This window comes from Erpetoichthys calabaricus, chromosome 8, assembly GCF_900747795.2.
Source record: "Erpetoichthys calabaricus chromosome 8, fErpCal1.3, whole genome shotgun sequence".
Classification (NCBI taxonomy): Eukaryota; Metazoa; Chordata; class Cladistia; order Polypteriformes; family Polypteridae; genus Erpetoichthys; species Erpetoichthys calabaricus.
Window position 1 is genome coordinate 174,732,650 of NC_041401.2, and position 20,180 is coordinate 174,752,829.

At 36.4% G+C, this 20,180-nt stretch overlaps 1 protein-coding gene across 2 annotated transcripts in view; it reads right to left on the reverse strand.

Annotated features, from left to right (window-relative positions):
- Positions 1-902: 902 nt before the first annotated feature.
- ptpn11b (protein tyrosine phosphatase non-receptor type 11b) overlaps positions 903-20,180 on the reverse strand; it is a 181,572-nt gene continuing 162,294 nt past the window's right edge. For both annotated transcript variants that reach the window (XM_028807847.2, XM_028807848.2), the window contains exons 9-16: positions 19,913-20,068; positions 18,384-18,515; positions 16,206-16,360; positions 6,182-6,249; positions 5,097-5,248; positions 3,984-4,084; positions 2,854-2,957; positions 903-1,528 (exon numbers count right to left, since the gene is read on the reverse strand). In XM_028807847.2, coding sequence (XP_028663680.1) covers positions 2,873-2,957; positions 3,984-4,084; positions 5,097-5,248; positions 6,182-6,249; positions 16,206-16,360; positions 18,384-18,515; positions 19,913-20,068 — 849 coding nt within the window. In that variant the 3' untranslated portion in view covers positions 903-1,528; positions 2,854-2,872. The remainder of the gene's footprint in view (positions 1,529-2,853; positions 2,958-3,983; positions 4,085-5,096; positions 5,249-6,181; positions 6,250-16,205; positions 16,361-18,383; positions 18,516-19,912; positions 20,069-20,180) is intronic.

The following is a 20,180-nucleotide window of genomic DNA, read 5'->3' on the forward strand; positions in this document are numbered from 1 at the left end:
CAAAAATCAATACGTGCCCTTCGAGCTTTTAAGTATGCGAAGCACCGTGCAGCATGTCGCTTCAGGAAGCAGCTGCACAGAAGATAGCAACGCGAAGATAATCTTTCAGCATTTTTAGACGAGCGTCCGTATTGTCTAGGTGTGCGAACAGCCCCCCTGCTCACACCCCCTACGTCAGGATCAGAGAAAGTCAGCGCGAGAGAGAGAAAAGTAAGTTGGGTAGCTTCTCAGCCATCTGCCAATAGCGTCCCTTGTATGAAATCAACTGGGCAAACCAACTGAGGAAGCATGTACCAGAAATTAAAAGACCCATTGTCCTCAGAAATCCGCGAACCAGCAAAAAATCCGCGATATATATTTAAATATGCTTACATATAAAATCCGCGATGGAGTGAAGCCGCGAAAGGCGAAGCGCGATATAGCGAGGGATCACTGTAGTTGCTTGTGTATTATTATTAGTTTCTTTATTATTGTGAATTAAACCTTTTGGAATTCCATGGATTACTGTGTTACCTATTCATAAAAATGTCATCTGACTTTCTTTTATCGTTTTCTTTAATTGAAGGGTATGTCTGTGCAGAGTCCTGTTTCAGTTCTGATTACTACCAAAATATTTCAGCAATACATGATAAAATGTAGTACTCTGTCTAGAACCTTTTGATTTAAGAGAAACCTATCTTACAAAATTGGCAATTAAACATTTTTAGTAATACATAGTAACTTTATCAGTCCTGCAAGGCATATGGGAAAAACAAATGCTTGAATGATGTTAATTCATTAGTTTCTACACAAAACACACTGGATTTTATTTTAAATATGTTATTTAATTTTGGATTTTTTTAAAACAATGAAAGAACTAGGCAGTTTTTATCAAGGGGGAGAGAAGACTCACATGATGACTGGTACCATCTTGCTTTGCATACAGAATAAGGAAACCTATTTACAGCAAGGTAATGCATCTTTCTCATAACGTTAATAAAAAAAGGTAAGAAAATTAAATACTCAGTTGGTTACCAGATACAAAAATCTGGGTGATTTGTTTGACTTGCCTGACAAGTCCAAGTCTTCATGCAAAGCGTTCAGGTAGAGGCGGCATTAGTCACATGTTTCATGGCAGGTTAGCAAGAATTCCTCTTCCACACCACATGAGTGTACTTCTTGCATTTGTGCAAAACTCACAAACACTTAGATTTTTTTTTTTAATGTTTACATTTTTTTCCACAGCTCACCATTCTATATTGTTTGCTCTTTGGCTAAAGTAGATCAATTCTGTGGGCAGAAAGGAGTCTGTATGTATATAGCTGCTCTGCCTTCGCTTCCCATAAAAAAGGTGCACACTGAAGACATGCAGACTAAGGAAAAAAAAAAAAAATAAACAGCAGGAGTTTTAAAGTATTCCAGATGGTAAAGTCCACTCCCTCTTCTTACTTGGAGCCTATGGGCTGTTCATCACTTGACCTCTCATTGCTTTGGCCAACACCATTGCTCCAGCTACACTGTTGAAAGAGGCACTTGTTGTGAGTCCAAACTGAGGAGACAAAAAGAGGAAGAAAAAAAGAGAACTGAATTTTGAAGACCGATCTTTAAGAGAACTAAGGTAGAAGATCTACATCGTAACTGGGCTCCTCTTTTACAAATCTACTTGCTATGCACAAAGTCCTGTGTGATCAGTGTCTAAAACTAGAGAGTTGGATTACACCTTTATGATCATTTCTGAATACTGGATAAGCCCTTGGTTTTATATGTAAGACATTGTGCTGCCAACTGTTGTCACATGTTGACCTCTTTCAAGGTTTCTGTTATACTAATGGATTAACTGGTTACAGTGCGTATTCTCCAAGGCTCAAAATATACTTTTATGACATACAATTCCCATGGTAAAACTGATGGCATCTAAAATAGTGTTTACCTAGTGGTAACATACTGTCTAGATAGCTTAAATGTCTTTTAGCACAGTTTTCTACTTGAGGAGGCAAGCAGGTCTTGAAATGATATCTGTTGTGAAATATGTCCTGGCTTTTGAAAAATATGTAAAAGTTTTATGTCATCTTCAACTCTAAGCTTTGTGTAAAAATATGCTGATATGTTTGTCAGATGGACACGTTCAGATACACAAAGACAATAAGCGACATCTTATATTATTTTTAATAACGTATAAAAAAGTACCATATACTAAAGTGAAGCAGCAAACTATAAATTATCAAAGTAATATAAAAGGTTAATCCAAAAGAAACTAAAAGCTACAGCCAGGTGGCAAACCCAGATAGGTGGTGGTTATAAGGGATGCATAGTTCCTTTTTCTACATTTTTCTCCCAATATTCTTTATTTCCATTAATTTGTCTCTCTAAACAGTAGTCCCCAAAGTACAAAGACTTCTTTCACTTGTGTAGTCTTATTTTTATTTTTCATTGTTACTTCCTCATATCCATACCCTCATTAATCCCAAAAAGGCAGTTAAGAGCTATAACCTTTAAAATAAAATTAAAAGCAGCAATTTTACTTTCTGAACTCTATGAAGAATTTCGATTAATTTCATGCATTTTCACAAAACCTGAGTGTTGTATAAACCACTTTACTGATGAACATGTGTATGCTGTATACATACATTTTTTATTAATTTTGAATACTTCTCATCCATATTAGCAAAAGTTCTTGCAGAAATTTATCTGGATGAGCTGCCACTGTAAATGACTAGTCAATAATAGAGAGAAAAATACTAAACAATTCAAATGCACCTCATGTGGAGCTAAAATGCAATGGACTTTACATATGAAAAGCAACTGGTGCAGACAGACAGCTCTACTGGTGATGGAAATCCTTCATTTAATCATTCTGGGCTTACAGATACTTACAGCAGTTCAGTCTTTAGCTTTATCTTCTAGTGTTGCTGATTCCTGGAACTTTTGGATTTTTTAAATTTAAATTCTCATACACACCTGTGGAGTCATCCTCCAGTCTAAGAAAAATATAGAAGACAGCACATATAATTTGATTAAAAAGAACAATGTAACAGACACACAATGATTATTTGTTAAAAATGTTATTTATTTATTTATGACAGAAAACTGTGTGTGTCCTGGAATGGACTTCCGTGCCATCTAAACGTGGTTTTTGCCCTGTAATAGAGATGCATTCTACAAACCTATAAAGAACTAAGTGGGTACAAAAGCTGGATAGGTTAATGGATCTCTTCAAATAAGATGAAAAATAGACAACAATGTACCTTTTGTCCTGTAAATGCATTTTTCATAAAGCAGAGATAACTGCACACGAGAGCATTCTATTTGAAGACTTCAAATCTCAAAGCAACACAAGGATCTTACAAACTCCTGTTTTAAATGATTAATACTGGAGTTATCCTAGAGAACTTTGTTTACCATTTTAAAATTAAAGTATTTTTATTATCAAATAACAACAGCAAGGCCTTACATATTCATGAAGACATTCCATATTAACAACCCCATATGCTCTGCTATCATTGTTTGTTTTGGTTAATCAGTGATACCAATTTTGCTTGTGTTTTTGTTTACATAAATGATGAATAATTTAACAATTTACTGTATTACAGATAAGTGCAAGCACTCAGAAAAAAGTTCTCAATGAAGAGCATAATGCAAAAATATAATGAAGAAAACATTTTGATAAAATTTACAAGATCAGTAACACCTACAAGTCAGAACTGTAGACATGATAGTTTTTTTCTTAAAAACACAACTATTGTTCTTATTTCTCATATGAAGTGGGGAATTGTTTACCTTAGGTTAGAAATCATTCATTCAGCAAAAGTGAACATCTATGGGAACCCTCCACACATAGTTATAGTAATACACAGATGTGCGAGTGACAGTATAAGAGAGATATCCCAATGAAAATAACAAAATGACCTAAATATGACAAACAGTAAGAGTTTTCAGCAAACCACAAGATAGCTGACTGGACAAATCCATTACTGACTCTCACCCAGTTTCTAAGAGGTACTTACGCCGAAGTTCCTCTAGGTGTAGGAGTCTGTGGTCTCAGCTTAGTGTTTTCCATTGGTGGATAACGGATATTTGAATACTCCCTCTCTTTAATTTTATTTCTCTACAAAAAGAAAATGCATTTGGTGAATGCATATATATAATGAAAGATAAAAAAGAAACAGGAAGAAACTTTATATATAATAATAATAATAAAAAAAAAACGCTAGATAAGAATAATTTTTATGTGGTCTTATTAGTGATTTATATGCCCATTCTTAGAAAAAGAAGTATTTTGAAAAGACAAGTGAATATTTTAGAGACTGACTACTGCTCAATTTGGTCCTGGATAATAATAAGCCCAAATGTGGTAATCAATCACCATGTGACTGAGAATAATCCCATGCTGCTGAAAAGGACACCAGGAGATGTACTAAACAATGGAAACTGAGGGTGTCAACATGCCTGGTAAGATACAAATTAGAAACTAACAGTAAGCAAGTCAAAAAGAAAATAAGACAAAGATCACAATATTTAAGCATTGCAAACAGGAAAAAAACAAACAAAAAAAGATTCCAGGTCAATAACAACCAGTGAAGCAAGTCACTTAACCTGCTGGGCTCCTAATGAAGAAATGCTGAAAAAACACTATCATTGTGAAATGTAATTTAACTTTGGAAAAGGTGCAAGATAAATAAAACCATGCAAATTTATACAAAGTCTTGACAAAAAACTATCAAGATCAAGTTAAGGAAATGCTAAGTGTGTTTAAGAATGAAGATTAAATACCTGGAATAATTTTGAGGCAAAAAGTCTATGTCAAACTCAAAAATATATATATTTTTAAATAGTTCTTTTCAAAGTACTACATGGCTCAGAGGAAAATTTTAAAACAATGAATCAGGCAACAAATGCACACCACTTGCCTAAACCACAGTAGCAGCAGACAAGAGTGGACCTTAATTTCTGGCAAGAATCACAGGCTGGAGAAATCCAAGCCTTAGTATTACACTAATGCCTAAGAAAAATAAACCAGTTGGACATTTGAAAGTGTATAGATAGTTGGATTCACATTCTTAATGAAAAAAAGACATTTGTTTAGAGACTGAGAAAAGCAATCAACAGTCAGTACACACCTGTTCTTCCTCTAACCTTTTCTGTGCAGTGTCTATGTACTGCTGGACAGCCATATAAATGAATTTATACTGAGCTTCTGTCTGCACCATCCCTGAGCGCTGTCGCCGCACCATCTGTATAGTCTTGGGGATGTCTATGTCACAATCCAGGCCTGAAAAGAGAAGGTATCAATATTAAACCTGCACCTCACTCACTGAAAAGTGATACCATTATTACAAAATAAATAAATAAAAAATGTGCTTAAAAAAAACAAAATTTTCCAACTATAGTGATAGTGATCAATCTGAAATATTCTATCCATAATAAAGCAGGATCTGGCACAAACAGCACTTGTTTCAATCATACAGTAAGTAAACGTTTTCCGGTTCTAACAATCCATCTGTGAAAGAGGTCCTTTGCTTTATTTTTAAACTACATTTCCCCTGGTTTATTTATTACTTCTACTTTTCAACTGTAGTCCTTTCGTATTTGGGCTGTCCTGTTTTTTAAATCTGTGTTTGCAAGCTATTTGTATAAAAAGTAGATTGTATGATTGATTTAATATTGGAATACAGTTGATTCCAACCCCATGAAGTAATAGTGGTAGGATTGGCTCTAGTTCCACACATTCCTTAAGTGGATAGTGGGGTAAGATAATGAATGAATAAGCACAAGAGTGAATAGATGCATGAATGAACTCTTATTGTTTGGTTTATATAAAGGTTTATAATAGAACATTCTTTGAAAGTCACAATATAAAATATAGACTGAGCAATACAGTTTTGGACATATGTGGCAAGACAATTTATCACTGTCTTTTTTTAATGAAAATTAAGAATTAGAGATTCAAAGATTGTTACAGCAGCCACCAGTAAAATACCTAATACATACAGTAAATATAGAACAAACTGGTGGCAGCTGGCTACCTTCTCCTAAATTTTCCCTAGGAGAGACAACAAGCTTTATTTCTTTCTTTAAAAAATATTCTCACATACAGGATTATTCTTAAGGTGCAGGGCAGCAATCCTCTAGCTAATTTACACAAATGGATATTCTGAATGCAAATATTATTTTTATTGTCTTGCTTAACAAAATAGTTACTTACCTTGCCTGTTAATAATGTCAATAAGAATGTCAATTACAATGATTGTTCCAGTTCTACCGATGCCTGCACTGAAACAAAAGAAAAATCACTTTTGTAGTTGGTGGTAGATGTGGGAAATAATTAAATTTAGAAAAAAAATTTAAAAAAGGAATTAAAAGTATGTCAACAAATTCAAAGGCAGAAACAAGAATGTTTCAAGACAAAATAATGTTTACTTCTAAAAATATGGTTATGAGATCTGCAACCTTGCAAAGTATGGCTTATGATGGATATATATATATATATATATATATATATATATATATACATACATATATATATATATATATATATATATATATATATATATATATATATACATACATACATATATATAATACTGTGTGTATATATATATATATATACATATTATATACATACTGTGTATATATATATATATATATATATATATATATATATATATATATATATATATATATATATATATACATATACAGTCGACCCTTGATATACGACCGGCTTGACATGCGAACAACTTGATTTACGACCAAAATTTTTATTTTGATTTACGACCAACATCTTGCGTTACGACCTGAATGCGGTCACGTGTATCCGCTTGCGCGATTGTAAACAAACAGAAACATTCCTATTAACACTAGAATTACCAGAGCCTACGAAAAAACTCGTATATCCGGCCCACCTTAAATCGCTTCTTAAATCCGTTCACACCTCTCCGCCAGCATCCTTTGTCCTCTAAATGTGCTGATAAAAGACAAGCTGCCAGCAGCCGGCTATTCCATCCCCCCACCGACTTAGAACGTGAGCGAAGTTTTCCCAGCTCACGGCTTGATTGATTATGTGGGAGTGAAGTGGAGTTTTACAGTGGAAATAACAGATCATTATTCTAAAGTAATCTGTGTAAACACATTGTTAAAACAGAAACTTTTTCATATTTTAGTAATAAATGTTACAAAATGTAGTAGGCATAAACTATAGAATATATAAAGCCCGAGTTCCAAAGATCAAATAAACACTTTCACAAAAACTTCAAGAATGATTCAATAGCTTCTGTGGCGTAGCGTGTTAAGATTTGCCTCTTAGTGCAGAGCAGCTTTTCCTTGCCTCACAGACCTGAGTTCGATTCCCCGCTGGGGATTTAGTGTTGCTTTTTTTTCTTTTCTTTTAACCCTCAAACGGACATAAAATTTATACATTGGTATGCACTGTCAGTTACTGAGATCGTTATATTTTCATGTGGGATGCTCCTTTTCAAATATTTTTTTAACAATTGAGACTGCAATTAACAGGAACAACTGTCCTTATAACTTATTTTTAAGATCCATAACACACAGACAGACAGAGCACTGCGTAATAGAGAGACAGACAGGCAGAGAAGTCACTAGATATAGAAATAAACAGGGAAGCCACGTGTACTGAAAGAAAAAAAGAACAACATGTGCGTTGTCCCTGACTCTCTAAGTCAGATCGGGGGAAGGGTGATGTTAGAGCGCCTGCGCTTATTCAGTGCAGCTGGGACAACGCACATGTTGGTTCTTTTTTTCTTTCAGTACACGTGGCTTCCCTGTTTATTTCTATATCTAGTGACTTCTCTGCCTGTCTGTCTCTCTATTACGCAGTGCTCTGTCTGTCTGTGTGTTATGGATCTTAAAAATAAGTTATAAGGACAGTTGTTCCTGTTAATTGCAGTCTCAATTGTTAAAAAAATATTTGAAAAGGAGCATCCCACATGAAAATATAACGATCTCAGTAACTGACAGTGCATACCAATGTATACATTTTATGTCCGTTTGAGGTTTAAAAGAAAAGAAAAAAAAAAGCAACACTAAATCCCCAGCGGGGAATCGAACTCAGGTCTGTGAGGCAAGGAAAAGCTGCTCTGCGCTAAAAGGCAAATCTTAACGCGCTACGCCACAGAAACTGTTGAATTATTCTTGAAGCTTTTGTAAAAGTGTTTATTTGATCTTTGGAACTCGGGCTTTATATATTCTATAGTTTATGCCTACTACATTTTGTAACATTTATTACTAAAATATGAAAAAGTTTCTGTTTTAACAATGTGTTTACACAGATTACTTTAGAATAATGATCTGTTATTTCCACTGTAAAACTCCACTTCACTCCCACATAATCAATCAAGCCGTGAGCTGGGAAAACTTCGCTCACGTTCTAAGTCGGTGGGGGGATGGAATAGCCGGCTGCTGGCAGCTTGTCTTTTATCAGCACATTTAGAGGACAAAGGATGCTGGTGGAGAGGTGTGAACGGATTTAAGAAGCGATTTAAGGTGGGCCGGATATACGAGTTTTTTCGTAGGCTCTGGTAATTCTAGTGTTAATGCGGCACTCATTCAATAAAATGTCAGGTTTGTAAACTCTCTTGGGACCTCCCCCAACTAGAAGACATGCCAAAGTCCAAACTCCGTATGGAAGACTGTTTATCTGTTGCTGGGGCAAAAGCCGGCTTAAAGCTGTGCTGAGTCTCTCAACCAAAGCAAACAGAAAAGATATCGATGGGTGATATGCATGTGATATCCCTGCCCGGCAATGGACAAGCAAGCTTCCACAGTCGCGGCAATCGCGCTTCAGGACGCACTTAGTGAGTGCGTGGGGGGGTCTCAGAAGAGTTCAGAAACAGTTCCTTGTATCATTGCAAGGAAATGCTGAGAAAAATTCTCGTCAGAATAACTTGTAGGCAGGAGGAGATTAAAATTAACGCAAAAGAAGCTATTGAAATGATTGCAAATGCCTGAGTGCAAGTTAAAGAAAGCCTTTAAAAAGCCTTCAGTTTCATTATCATCCTCCTCCCTTCCTGCAGCCCAAAGATGTCAAATTAAATGGTGAGTACAGTATGAAATTGTTGTTTCTGGTAGGCTAGGCACTTTTTATTACTTTTTGGTTAGTACATTAGAAAAATTATTGGTGTTTTGGTAAATTATGCACATTATACAACCCTTTTTTTATTATGAAAAGGTTAAGTAAGTGTTGCAGTGGGAGGTTCGGAACGCATTATGGGTATTTCCATTATTTCTTATGGGAAAAATAGTCTTGACTTACAACCAACTTGAGTTACAACCAGCCCTCGCGAACGAATTGAGTTCGTAAGTCAAGGGTCCACTGTATATATATATATATATATATATATATATATATATATACACATACACATATTATATTGTGGTGCCTGGCGGGCGTCCATGCCCGGCCGGGACGCCCAGGAGGAGTGCTTGTGCCTCTTCCAGGACACGAGGGGGCATCCTCCCTGGTGGCTTTGGGACCACGGGTACGGAGCTTGGAAGCTCAACCCTGTAGGGGACCCATGGTCACCGCCAGGGGGCGCCCCGATGCCTTGGGAGTGTTGGACCTCAGTACTTCCGCCACACCGGGAAGTGCTGGGGGGAAGAGATATGGAGACACCCGGTGGACTTCCAGCTTCACCATGGGAGCTTCCGCCACACAGGGGTGTGGCTATGAGCCCTCAGGATCCACCTGGAGTCCTTCCGGGGGGAATAAACGGGGCAGCCTCCCTCCAGTCAGGAGCGAGAGTCGGGTGGAAGAGGACGAAGCTTGGCGGAGAGGAGTGGAGGCGGACCAAAGACTGAGAAAGGCATTGTGCGTGTGGCCAGGACTTAAGGGGTGATTGGTGCTGAGGCACTGGGTATGTATACACTGCACTGTATATAATAGAAATATGATGAATAAACGTGTGTGTGGTGATAACATCGTGTCTACCTGTCTGTGTCTGGGCTGTTCCCCAAAATATACATACTGTATATATATATATATATATATATATATATATATATATATATATAGTATACACACACACACACACAGACACACACACATTTATACTGAGTCATAAGCCTTGCATGCTGCAATAGGCTGTAGTTCCTGGTGGGTTCTTGGAGGGAAGAACCAGACCGCTAAAAATATGATCCAATTAAAAACACATATTAAAATACAATTAACTAATAATGAAACACAAAGTTATGTAGCAATTAAAACATAACTATAGTTCCTAAGATGCTTCATTGATTCAGTATTTAAATATTTTTTGATTGTAATATTATTTTTCCAATTAAATCAACACAGATGTGAGTTAAAGCCACCTAGTGGGGGAAAAAACATAATAGCTGAAAAATGGTAACTTAACATCTTCATACACAGAGCACAAACATTCTCAAACCTACTTAATCCATTGCAGGGACATGGGGTATTCAGGTCTAATCCTGGCAACAAGGCACAAACCAATCCTGGAAGAGTGACCAGGCTATTGCAGGGCACACTCATGCACACACAATTTATAGTAACAGATTATCTTAACATACATCTTTGGGATGTGGGAGGAGATCCACAGTATCTAAAGGAAAACTTACAAAGATTCAATGAAAATGTATACATTTTAAGCATACTGCAATTGGGTGCAAGACCTGAACCCAGAACAGTAGATCTGTCAGGCAGCAGGGATAATTATGGCAGTATTAAATAAATTATATCTGAGGAAAACCAAAATTACCTATTTATTTTCAGTACAAACTCATACACTCATTCACTACAAATACCATACTTGTGTTTGAACAATTTAGACCTTGCCAATCCAATTGCTACCACGTTTACAGAATGGAATGTAATACACAAAATAGAATAAAAGACGTTACCAGATAATACTAAATTAATGGAGTGGAAAAAAAAAAAAAAACCTATAAGTTACATTACCCAGCCGGGACAGCAGCTAGTTGGAAGGACCAGAGAAGAGAGAGGAGCTACAAGGCACTACCTTACCCGGGATACTAGAGGGCAGCCCTCCTGGAAGACAGACACCATGGATTCCCGCAGGGTTCACTGTGAGTTGGAGTTTGGCACAGCCTTGTTGGGTTCTGTGGGTGCTGCCAGGGAGAGCTGCAGAGCCCTACATTGGGCTTTCACCACACCTGGGAGTGATTCCAGGTCTGATTAACAAGCCACCTAGAACACTCCCAGGATCGTCTTCAAAGGAGTTGCCTCACTCCACTCAGGCAGCCAGAGTCGGGAGGTAAAGGTCTGAAGCTTGCCAGGAGGAGTAAAGGAGACAAAGAGAGAAGGAAGACAAAATAGAGTGTGCATTGGCCTGCATTTCAATGGGCTGTGTACTGAGCACTGCTGGTGGGAACGAGTGAAGAGCATTTCCCATTGTAATAATAAAGGCTTGTGTTGTGTTGCACTTTGGTCTGTGCCTGTTGTGTCGGGGTTGGGGCAGCTGGAGCACCCCTGGTTTCCATAGGCCACCTTAGGAACGAAGCACAAAAATGCCAGAACACAAATGAAAACAATGCATGAATTCCATACAACCAGTGGGCTAGGATCTAAAACTGTAAGGCAGTATGTGCTGTCCACAATGGTGCGTTGGATATTGCTGGTACCTTATTGATGCAGTGTCCTATGTTCAAATTCCACACCCATTTTGTGAAAACTTTACATTCCCCTAGTGTCTCTATAGGATTTCCTGCACGTACTCCATTTTACTCCCATATTCCTTGTGCGAGTATAAAAGTGGGTGCATGTGTGGTAGGTCATGTAGTAGACTGGAACCGTTTTAAAAATTGGTGCTTTATTAACACTTGATGCTGCTGGGATGGGCTTCACATCACCTGTGACCTGAACTGGATTAAGTTGGTTTGAGAATGTTATTTTATGAATATTTTATTATTTTAGACACATTTTTTTAATTTAAAAATCTTTTTTAAAGATGAATATCACAGCTTTTCTTCTTTATATTAGTCATTCTTAAAAGCTTTAAAAAAAAAAAAAAAAAAGAGAAACAGTTCTGGGTTATCTACTAAATAACTTTCCCTCAGAGTATGTCTAAGAGGGTTGATTGCCCACAACACTTAAATCCGGTCTTTTAAAATATACCTCTTCTGTACTGAACACTCATGTGTCTGCTTCTTTAGTACTTAGTAGTTGATGATCAAAACTTGGTACATTTATACTCTGAGTCCACAATACTCCAAGTCCTTAATCTTTCTTTGTGTGCCCATGAGTACCTATCTCTATGATTAACACTCAAAGAGCCTATGAGGCAAAGGATCAGCGTTATATACTTGGTGTGGGGCTGTCCCTGTCACTACCCAATCTGGGTACATAGTGAGGAGCACAACATGTTTAATCCAGCAGTAAAGACACAATGTACCAAGATTATTATAGTTAACGAAAACTAAAATCAAAACTGAAACTATTATTAAAAAAACATTTTCGTAAACTGAAAAAAAATAATTAACAACACCGAAATGAAAAACTAAAACTAAACAAAACTATTAAAGTAGCTGGAAAGACTAACTGAAATAAAATAATAATTTACTAAAATAATTTTAGTTTTCGTTTTTGAATGAATATTCTTGCTGTTAGTTTTTAACCCTTACAACTTTTAACTCTAAAACTGAAAGTCATCCACCACGAGCCGCCCGCATATATTCATCCAGTGACCCTGTAGTTAGGATATAGCAGGTTGGATAATGGATGGATAGATGAACGGTGGCTGGTGAAAGAGGGCGGCTGTTCACACAGCATTTGCGGTGACAGAGCGAGCGAAATACGCGCGTAAAGCGTGTGGATTAGAAAGTGATTTATGTGTCACCTTTCTTTGCACTTGTTGTATATCAAGATGTAATTCAAACGCCTGAAACTGGAATATGGTGGTCAACATAAACTTTACCGTATGGACAGAAAAATCACGAGTGAGTAAGGTTTCAGTTTATTTCTCAGGTGCCTGCTTTTTGTTGACAGTAATTCACTGTGTAGAGAAAGTATAATCATGAAAAAAATCTGACCTTAAGATTTTGATGAATCTTGATGTTTCAGAACTCCCCAAGTCCGAAAATACCGTCTTTTGGAATTATGTCTGTGTGTGTGTAAACACGGTAACTCAAAAACGCAACTAGATAGATGGATAAAATTTGGCATGCGGTCGTTACACCAAAATTGTAGATCTCTATTAACTTTTGGGCCAAATCCATCAAATGGAAGCGGTACTTTACCAGAACATACTCGATTTTTTTATGCAGCTGCAGAGTCCGATTTAATCAACTTTAATAATAATTGATCAATATATTATTAATTTGATTTGATTTGTTGTTGATGGTTCTTTAATGTACATAATATAATCATTGTCTTGCAGTTTACTCCTCAAATATCCATCCCCATATCTGAGTACACGAGAAAGTTGAGGGGAGACCACTCCCAATTTTTGAAAATAAAACGGCAATGATCGAGAGACTGACTAGGTCATCATACAAGATCAACATATTGTTGATAACCAATCACTTTTGCTTTAAAAGTGTCGTTTAGCAATGTCTCTACTGAACTATAGGTAGGTAGGCAAAGACATTTTCATGATCACACCTGTGAGAACACAGTAGATTCTGTTTTCTGATTTTTGATCTTTTCAGGCCTGCAGGTGGCAAAATTCTGTCTATAAATTGTTTGTGCCTGAGATGGAGTCAGAGCTCAATATGGCTGGTAGGAAATAACAAAGCCCAGTATTTTGAGATTTTTGAATGCCATATTGAAGGCATTCATTATAAGCACATTGTCATTGGAGCAGGATATGTTGTATGCTGTAGGCATTTAGAGTAAAAAAACGTCAAACCTTAAAATTCACCTAAATTTCATTACAAATTGGCCCATTCTGGGCAATAAAAGGAAAAGTAAAGTGCCAACAGTCAGCGCAGATTTGTTCAGCACAAATGACATAGAAAATATTTTTAAAATTATAAAATTGTGTACGCGGCACGGTGGCGCAGTGGGTAGCACTGCTGCCTCACAGTAAGGAGACCTGGGTCTGCTTCCCGGGTCCTCCCTGTGTGGAGTTTGCATGTTCTCCCTGTGTCTGCATGGGTTTCCTTTGGGTGCTCCGGTTTCCTCCCACAGTCCAAAGACATGCAGGTTAGGTGCATTGGGGATCCTAAATTGTCCCTAGTGTGTGCTTGGTGTGTGGGTGTGTGTACCATGCGGTGGGGCCCTGCCCGGGGTTTGTTTTCTGCCTTGTGCCCTGTGTTGGCTGGGATTGGCTCCAGCAGACCTCTGTGACCCTGTAGTTAGGATATAGCGGGTTGGATAATGGATGGATGGATAAAATTGTGTAAAATTGTTCATATTCAGCATCTGGTTTTGAGTATACTTGTTTTTATCAGACAAAAACAAAACCAAATAGTAAACTGTGTTGTGTAGTGTAGTAAGCTTCCACTAACATGAAGCTCATATCCAAACTCGTTAAGTGTTCAGTTCTGTCTCATTGTGACACAAAAACTAAACTCCATTGTAGCTCTTTAACCATACTATAATTACTAAAACTGAAACTAATATATATAAAAATAAAATAGAAATGTCTTTGTAAAATAAAAACTAAACTAAAACTAAAAATGCACGATGAAGGAAAACTAAAATTAAACTGAATTTCCAAGTAAGGTCAGAAAAAATATAGAAATAAAAACTAATATAAAAAGGCAAAACTATAATAACCTTGCAATGTACAATGAATTCATATGTAAAAATGGTACGTTTTCATAATATTCTCACTATGGTTATCTAATAGTGAAGAAAAAATAAACAGTATTTTCTCTCTGTCACAATTGTGGTGCAAATCCAACTGAAGTGTCAATGTCAATGTCACTTTATTTATATAGCACATTTAAAACAAACATAGTAATGCTGTGGCCAAAGTGCTTTACAAAAATAGAACAAATTAACATAAAACATAAATAGAAATAAAATATATGAACATAAAATAAAATACATAATAAATTGAAGTAATGTTATATACATAAAAAATAGAAGCAATGTAATATAATCACAAAGTGGAAGCCATCAGTATTACTGAAGGTCACTGAATGCAAGTGAATAGAAATGAGTCTTTAGTCTTGTTTTAAACAGTTCAATTGTAGACGACTCCTTTATATGATGAGTATAAATAAATTATATATAAATTATTATATGATGAAGTGCTGATTAGAGTAACGACATCAATCATGTACGTACTGCATACGCTATGTATGCAAAAGAGATCGGGCAGTGCCATAAAATGTGAAGCAGAGCATGCTTACAGTACACATACGTGAAAGTTCTGTGCATGCACAACGCAAATCGGGAGTGCAGCACAGATCAGGTAGAGACATGCCTATCCAACATGGCCCGCTACAATTCTGCACTGGCCTTGCAAAGCATCAAGGGACAAATGGGGGAAAAAAAGTTTGTCTAAGCTGGCTGTTTGGCAAATTTTATGCAAAAAATTCTGTGAACAAGGACACTGGCAAAACACAGCAAATTCTCTACAAAAAATGCTTTGTTGGATTTTATCATATAATACTCTTACCCTGTGCACTAATTCTGTTTTTGCTGACCTGTCCATGAACTTTTACTGTCATTTAAACTCCATATGCATTCAGTAGATTCACTGTAGAAACATGCAGGCAGGTCACTTCATGTATTTGAATCATGATGTATTACACTAGACTATCTTTTGTTGCTCTGAATTCTGCTCTCATGTGCTTTGTGAAATTCTCTGTGATAATGTTCTGTGTAATAGGCACTGTATAAAATTAACATGTTATATATGCATTTCTGTTTGCAGGGTCACGTTGGTAGGAGAACCTGGATTGAGTAAATGATGACAGAGAAATGTCTTTGTATATATTGTGTTCAAACTAAAACAAAAATCAGAAAGACTGCTGTCTTTAAAGATTAACTGAATATCTTTCTGCAACAAGCTAGAAAACAATAAAAAAAATTAGATATGAGCATGATTAACTCCTATATTTTACTTTGATTTTGTTTAATTAAATGGAAAATGTTAATAAGGTACCATACACATAATAAACCTGTAGGTAAAACCTTTGCCATCATATAAATTTTACATTGCCCAACTCAAAATGTACATTTGCTGACATATTCTCCCTTATTTCTTTGTTGCAACTTTGACTCTTCTGCAGAAAACAACAAACAGAAATATCAATAGTACATCCTCATATTGTACCTGCAGTGCACCACAATAGGACCTGTGTCTGGAATGCTTTGTTGAGTACGATTTACTTGCTCCAAGAAGCTTAACACCCCTCCAGGCTCATTGGGAACTCCATGGTCAGGCCAGCTTAGATACTGGTAGTGCCAAATGTATCTGTGAGGTTCATCCTGTTTAAATACAGAAGCAGCACCTCATAAAAATATTATATCTTGTGTTACTTTGATCTGTTGAGAAGATACAATTTCACACAAACATCTACAGAAAACAGATTAATTTACTAAGGAGATTGGGAGGGATAAGATTGACTCTCTGAGTGTTGTCACTATGCAATACATCTTCTTTGTCGCTCTAATAATAATTTACATCGATAGGTTGGAAGGGAGTCTAAGAGAGTAAAAAACTGCACAAAATATCAACAAAGTTTAAGTGGAGTACCTACAATAATTTCAGTAAAATTCATTATGAAGGGTATCTATTGGTCAACTCTGAAAGTAAACAAAGGGAGGAGGACTAAGTCAACACAATGTAAGCTGTTGTAATACAGCTACAGAAATTAGGTGGCACGGTTACAATCTCAGACTGTGACAAAACGAAGAACACTGTTAGGTGGTCAATGCAGGGTTTAACACATACTGCATATGTATTAGCAAATAGAAAATCAATGACAGTTACATTTAACAGAAAACAGAATTCCAGCATAGCTAAAATAGCTGTAATGGTTTATATCACAAAATAAAATATCCTAGAATACTATACATAATGTCCACATAGGTTCAAGGTCTTTATCTTTTTGCTCAGTTTTGGAGGAGCAGGCATACTCTTTGCTAGATGCTATACTCTAGTCTCCTTTTCAATTGTCATATTTAGAGATATACTTTTTGCTGCAAAACTTAATCTGAAATCCCCAGAATTCCTAATACTTCAGGGTGAGATATCGGAGATCAAGCGACACAGGTCATCTTATAACAAATAACTTAACATGCACATATTTTTTTTTACTTTTTATCTTTCTTCTCTTTGATGCACCATTTTGAATAATAATCATACTTATTTATAGGCTTTAATAAACACTTGTTTACTATTATCTTATTTTGATAACTTCACCTTACTAGCCACATCTCTGGTTACGGTATTGTTTATTAGGCAGGGTGATGTGCAACCATAACTAACAGTTATAGAACCACTAAGCATGACTCCAGTTACTGTAGAAATATGCTAATATCTATATTTTTCTAGTAAATTACTGCATACAGGCATGTACAATAGCAAATCAGTATGTAAAATTTAATGTTTAATTTTCTTCTTCATTGATTAGCTTATTAGTGCAGTAGTTTCACACATTTTCAGGCAGCCTGACACAAATCCTGTTGTAGATTAAAACAGAAAATATTAATCCTTTATCTTTTCTTTCCTAGACTACTAACAGGAAATAAAATGATCAAATATGATAAAGACTGATAAAGGTGAACAGGAATGCACCCATTCATTTTCTGAACCTGGTTTCCATCTTAAGAGCACAAGAACTGCTGAATTTCTAAGCAATACTGGGTGCAAGACAGAAACCAATGCTGTACTGGATTCCAATCCATTACAGAATATACTCAAGCAAATTCCCACATCACTCATATTTGGCCAAATATTGTAACACACTTTTGGGATTGGATAGCTCACAAAGACACAAGAAGCGTGTACAAACACCTCATAGGTCTGATCTATTTATATGTAGAGTCAACTGTTCACAAACGTACCTTGTTTTATCTATAACTGTATCATATTGTCTATGTGGAATAGTGGATATCTAAAGTGCTAACCTGGTACACTCTAGATGCTTCTCCTCCCTAAGCACAGAATTGAATCTCTGATCCAGAAATAACCCTTTTTTCTTTCTATATTCCCATGGATTGAACAATGAAACACACATCATGGCTTTCTATAGGGATGTGACTGCTGCTTCCTTGAATGCGGGGGTAACAAAATTAATAAACATTCCCACTAAGGACACCAGGCTGGGACTCTGTCATTTCTGCATTAAGACCACTGACCAACATGCCCCTTTCCTCAACAAACATTGCTTATCTTGCTTATCCTTAAGTTCTCCCATCTTTTGCCAAACAGATCAAGGGATGCAAGAGTGAATTTTCCCAATAATGAAGGAGATTTCTCACAAAGTATCTACTATATAAACCTCACCCCATTCAAACATGAGACCTCCAGCTTTCTTAGAACATAGTCCTGAGCAGTTCGTTCTTCAATGTTCCTCACTTGGAGACTGCCATACTCCTTGGTGGTTTCCAAGTCAGGCCAATAGCGTACACATTTGTTCTAGAGAGGGATAAAATAAGAGCAGAATTAAACAGCTGTAAGTTAGTCAAAGCATTAGAAATAATAGTTATCTTGTTACTGGCAAAATAGATACATTTTGCATCTGTCCATTCAGTATGGAGAAACAACCAGTAAGTAGCTTACATGTTTGAATGGCATTTAATAATAACAGTATATTTTATTTATATAGCACCTTTCCCATGTAAAGTCCTTTGCTCTTTGAAATGCTTTGTTACACCCAGAAAAGCAGTGTGGATCTGTTACCGTTTAGTTACTAAAAGTTAATGGTAACAAATTAGAGGACTATGGCACTAACTGGAGCTAATGGAAATGATAAATAGAGCACTCCATGTCAACTGTATTTACCTCTTCATCAACTTGTTTTTACACAAATGAGGTTCAAATGTTTTCAAACATTCCCGTCTAATGTATTTTTTTCCCACAGAGGTAGTTGAAGAGATCCCAACAATGATGTGCTATCTTTTGATAAGAGCACGCAAGTAAGAATCTTACTGAACTTTGTACAAATGACAATAATGACCCTATAAACCCATATGAAAGCTCCTGATTAAGGATGAGGTAATCTTTGTGGTAAACCTCAAAATTGTGTTGGCAGCTGGTATATTATACATTAAAACTTAATAAATCACTGATACTGCTGTAAAATGATTTCAAATTAGAAAGTCAAGGAAAAAAGGTTAATACTAACTCATGCTAAAAAAAATAGCATTGTATGGCAGAATAGGTGGTTGGGAATAATAGAATTTTACACAAAAAGTACAGACCTTAAACAACAAAACATATATAAGATTTATAGGGTCATTACTGAAGGCCCACAAATATACTGCAAACGTAATGGAACACTTGGTTATTTATGTTTATATCAAAATCAAATGAGTAGACAATGGTGACCACATCTTTTTAAAATAAAAACTGCTCTGCAATCTGGTAGTAGCAACAATTAGCTGTGCTACTTTCCCTACACAGTGGAAAAAAATGACCTAAAGTGTAAATGTAAACAATAAGAAGACATTGTACAAGTAACCCTTGGTGGCTATGGGATATGTTCCTTTGGTACAGTTGAGTTATTGCAGTGGTCTCTAAACTGGTACAACATTGTTTAAACCACTACTATGGCAACTTTGGAGGTAAATATTTCTCTCTCTCTTCAACATTAACAAGGTGGGGCAGTAACAATGGAACTATAACCCCATTAATATACAACAGTATACTATGTACATCCATCCATCCATTATCCAACCCGCTATATCCTAACTACAGGGTCACGGGGGTCTGCTGGAGCCAATTCCAGCCAACACAGGGTGCAGGGCAGGAAACAGTACAGTACATACAAATAACTCGTTAAGTCACAGCTTGGTCTCTGCTCACCAACATACCCGGCCTCGCTCTACTTCTTTTGTTGTCATGACAATGACATGTGTGTTTTCTTGGTACACCATCTTCCAGAAATCCTTTACAGTGTTCTGCAAGCATCCTTGTGTAGCAATGAAGACTTTACCTTTGCATAGCTGTCGGCTATCTTCCTGAACACTCTTTATAAAAAAAAAAAAAAATAAACAAAATTAAAACACCCTTAAAGCTGATTCCATACCTCCTCACAGGTAAGTTTTCCTATCATTTCTGCAAAAACTGCAAAAGCTATCT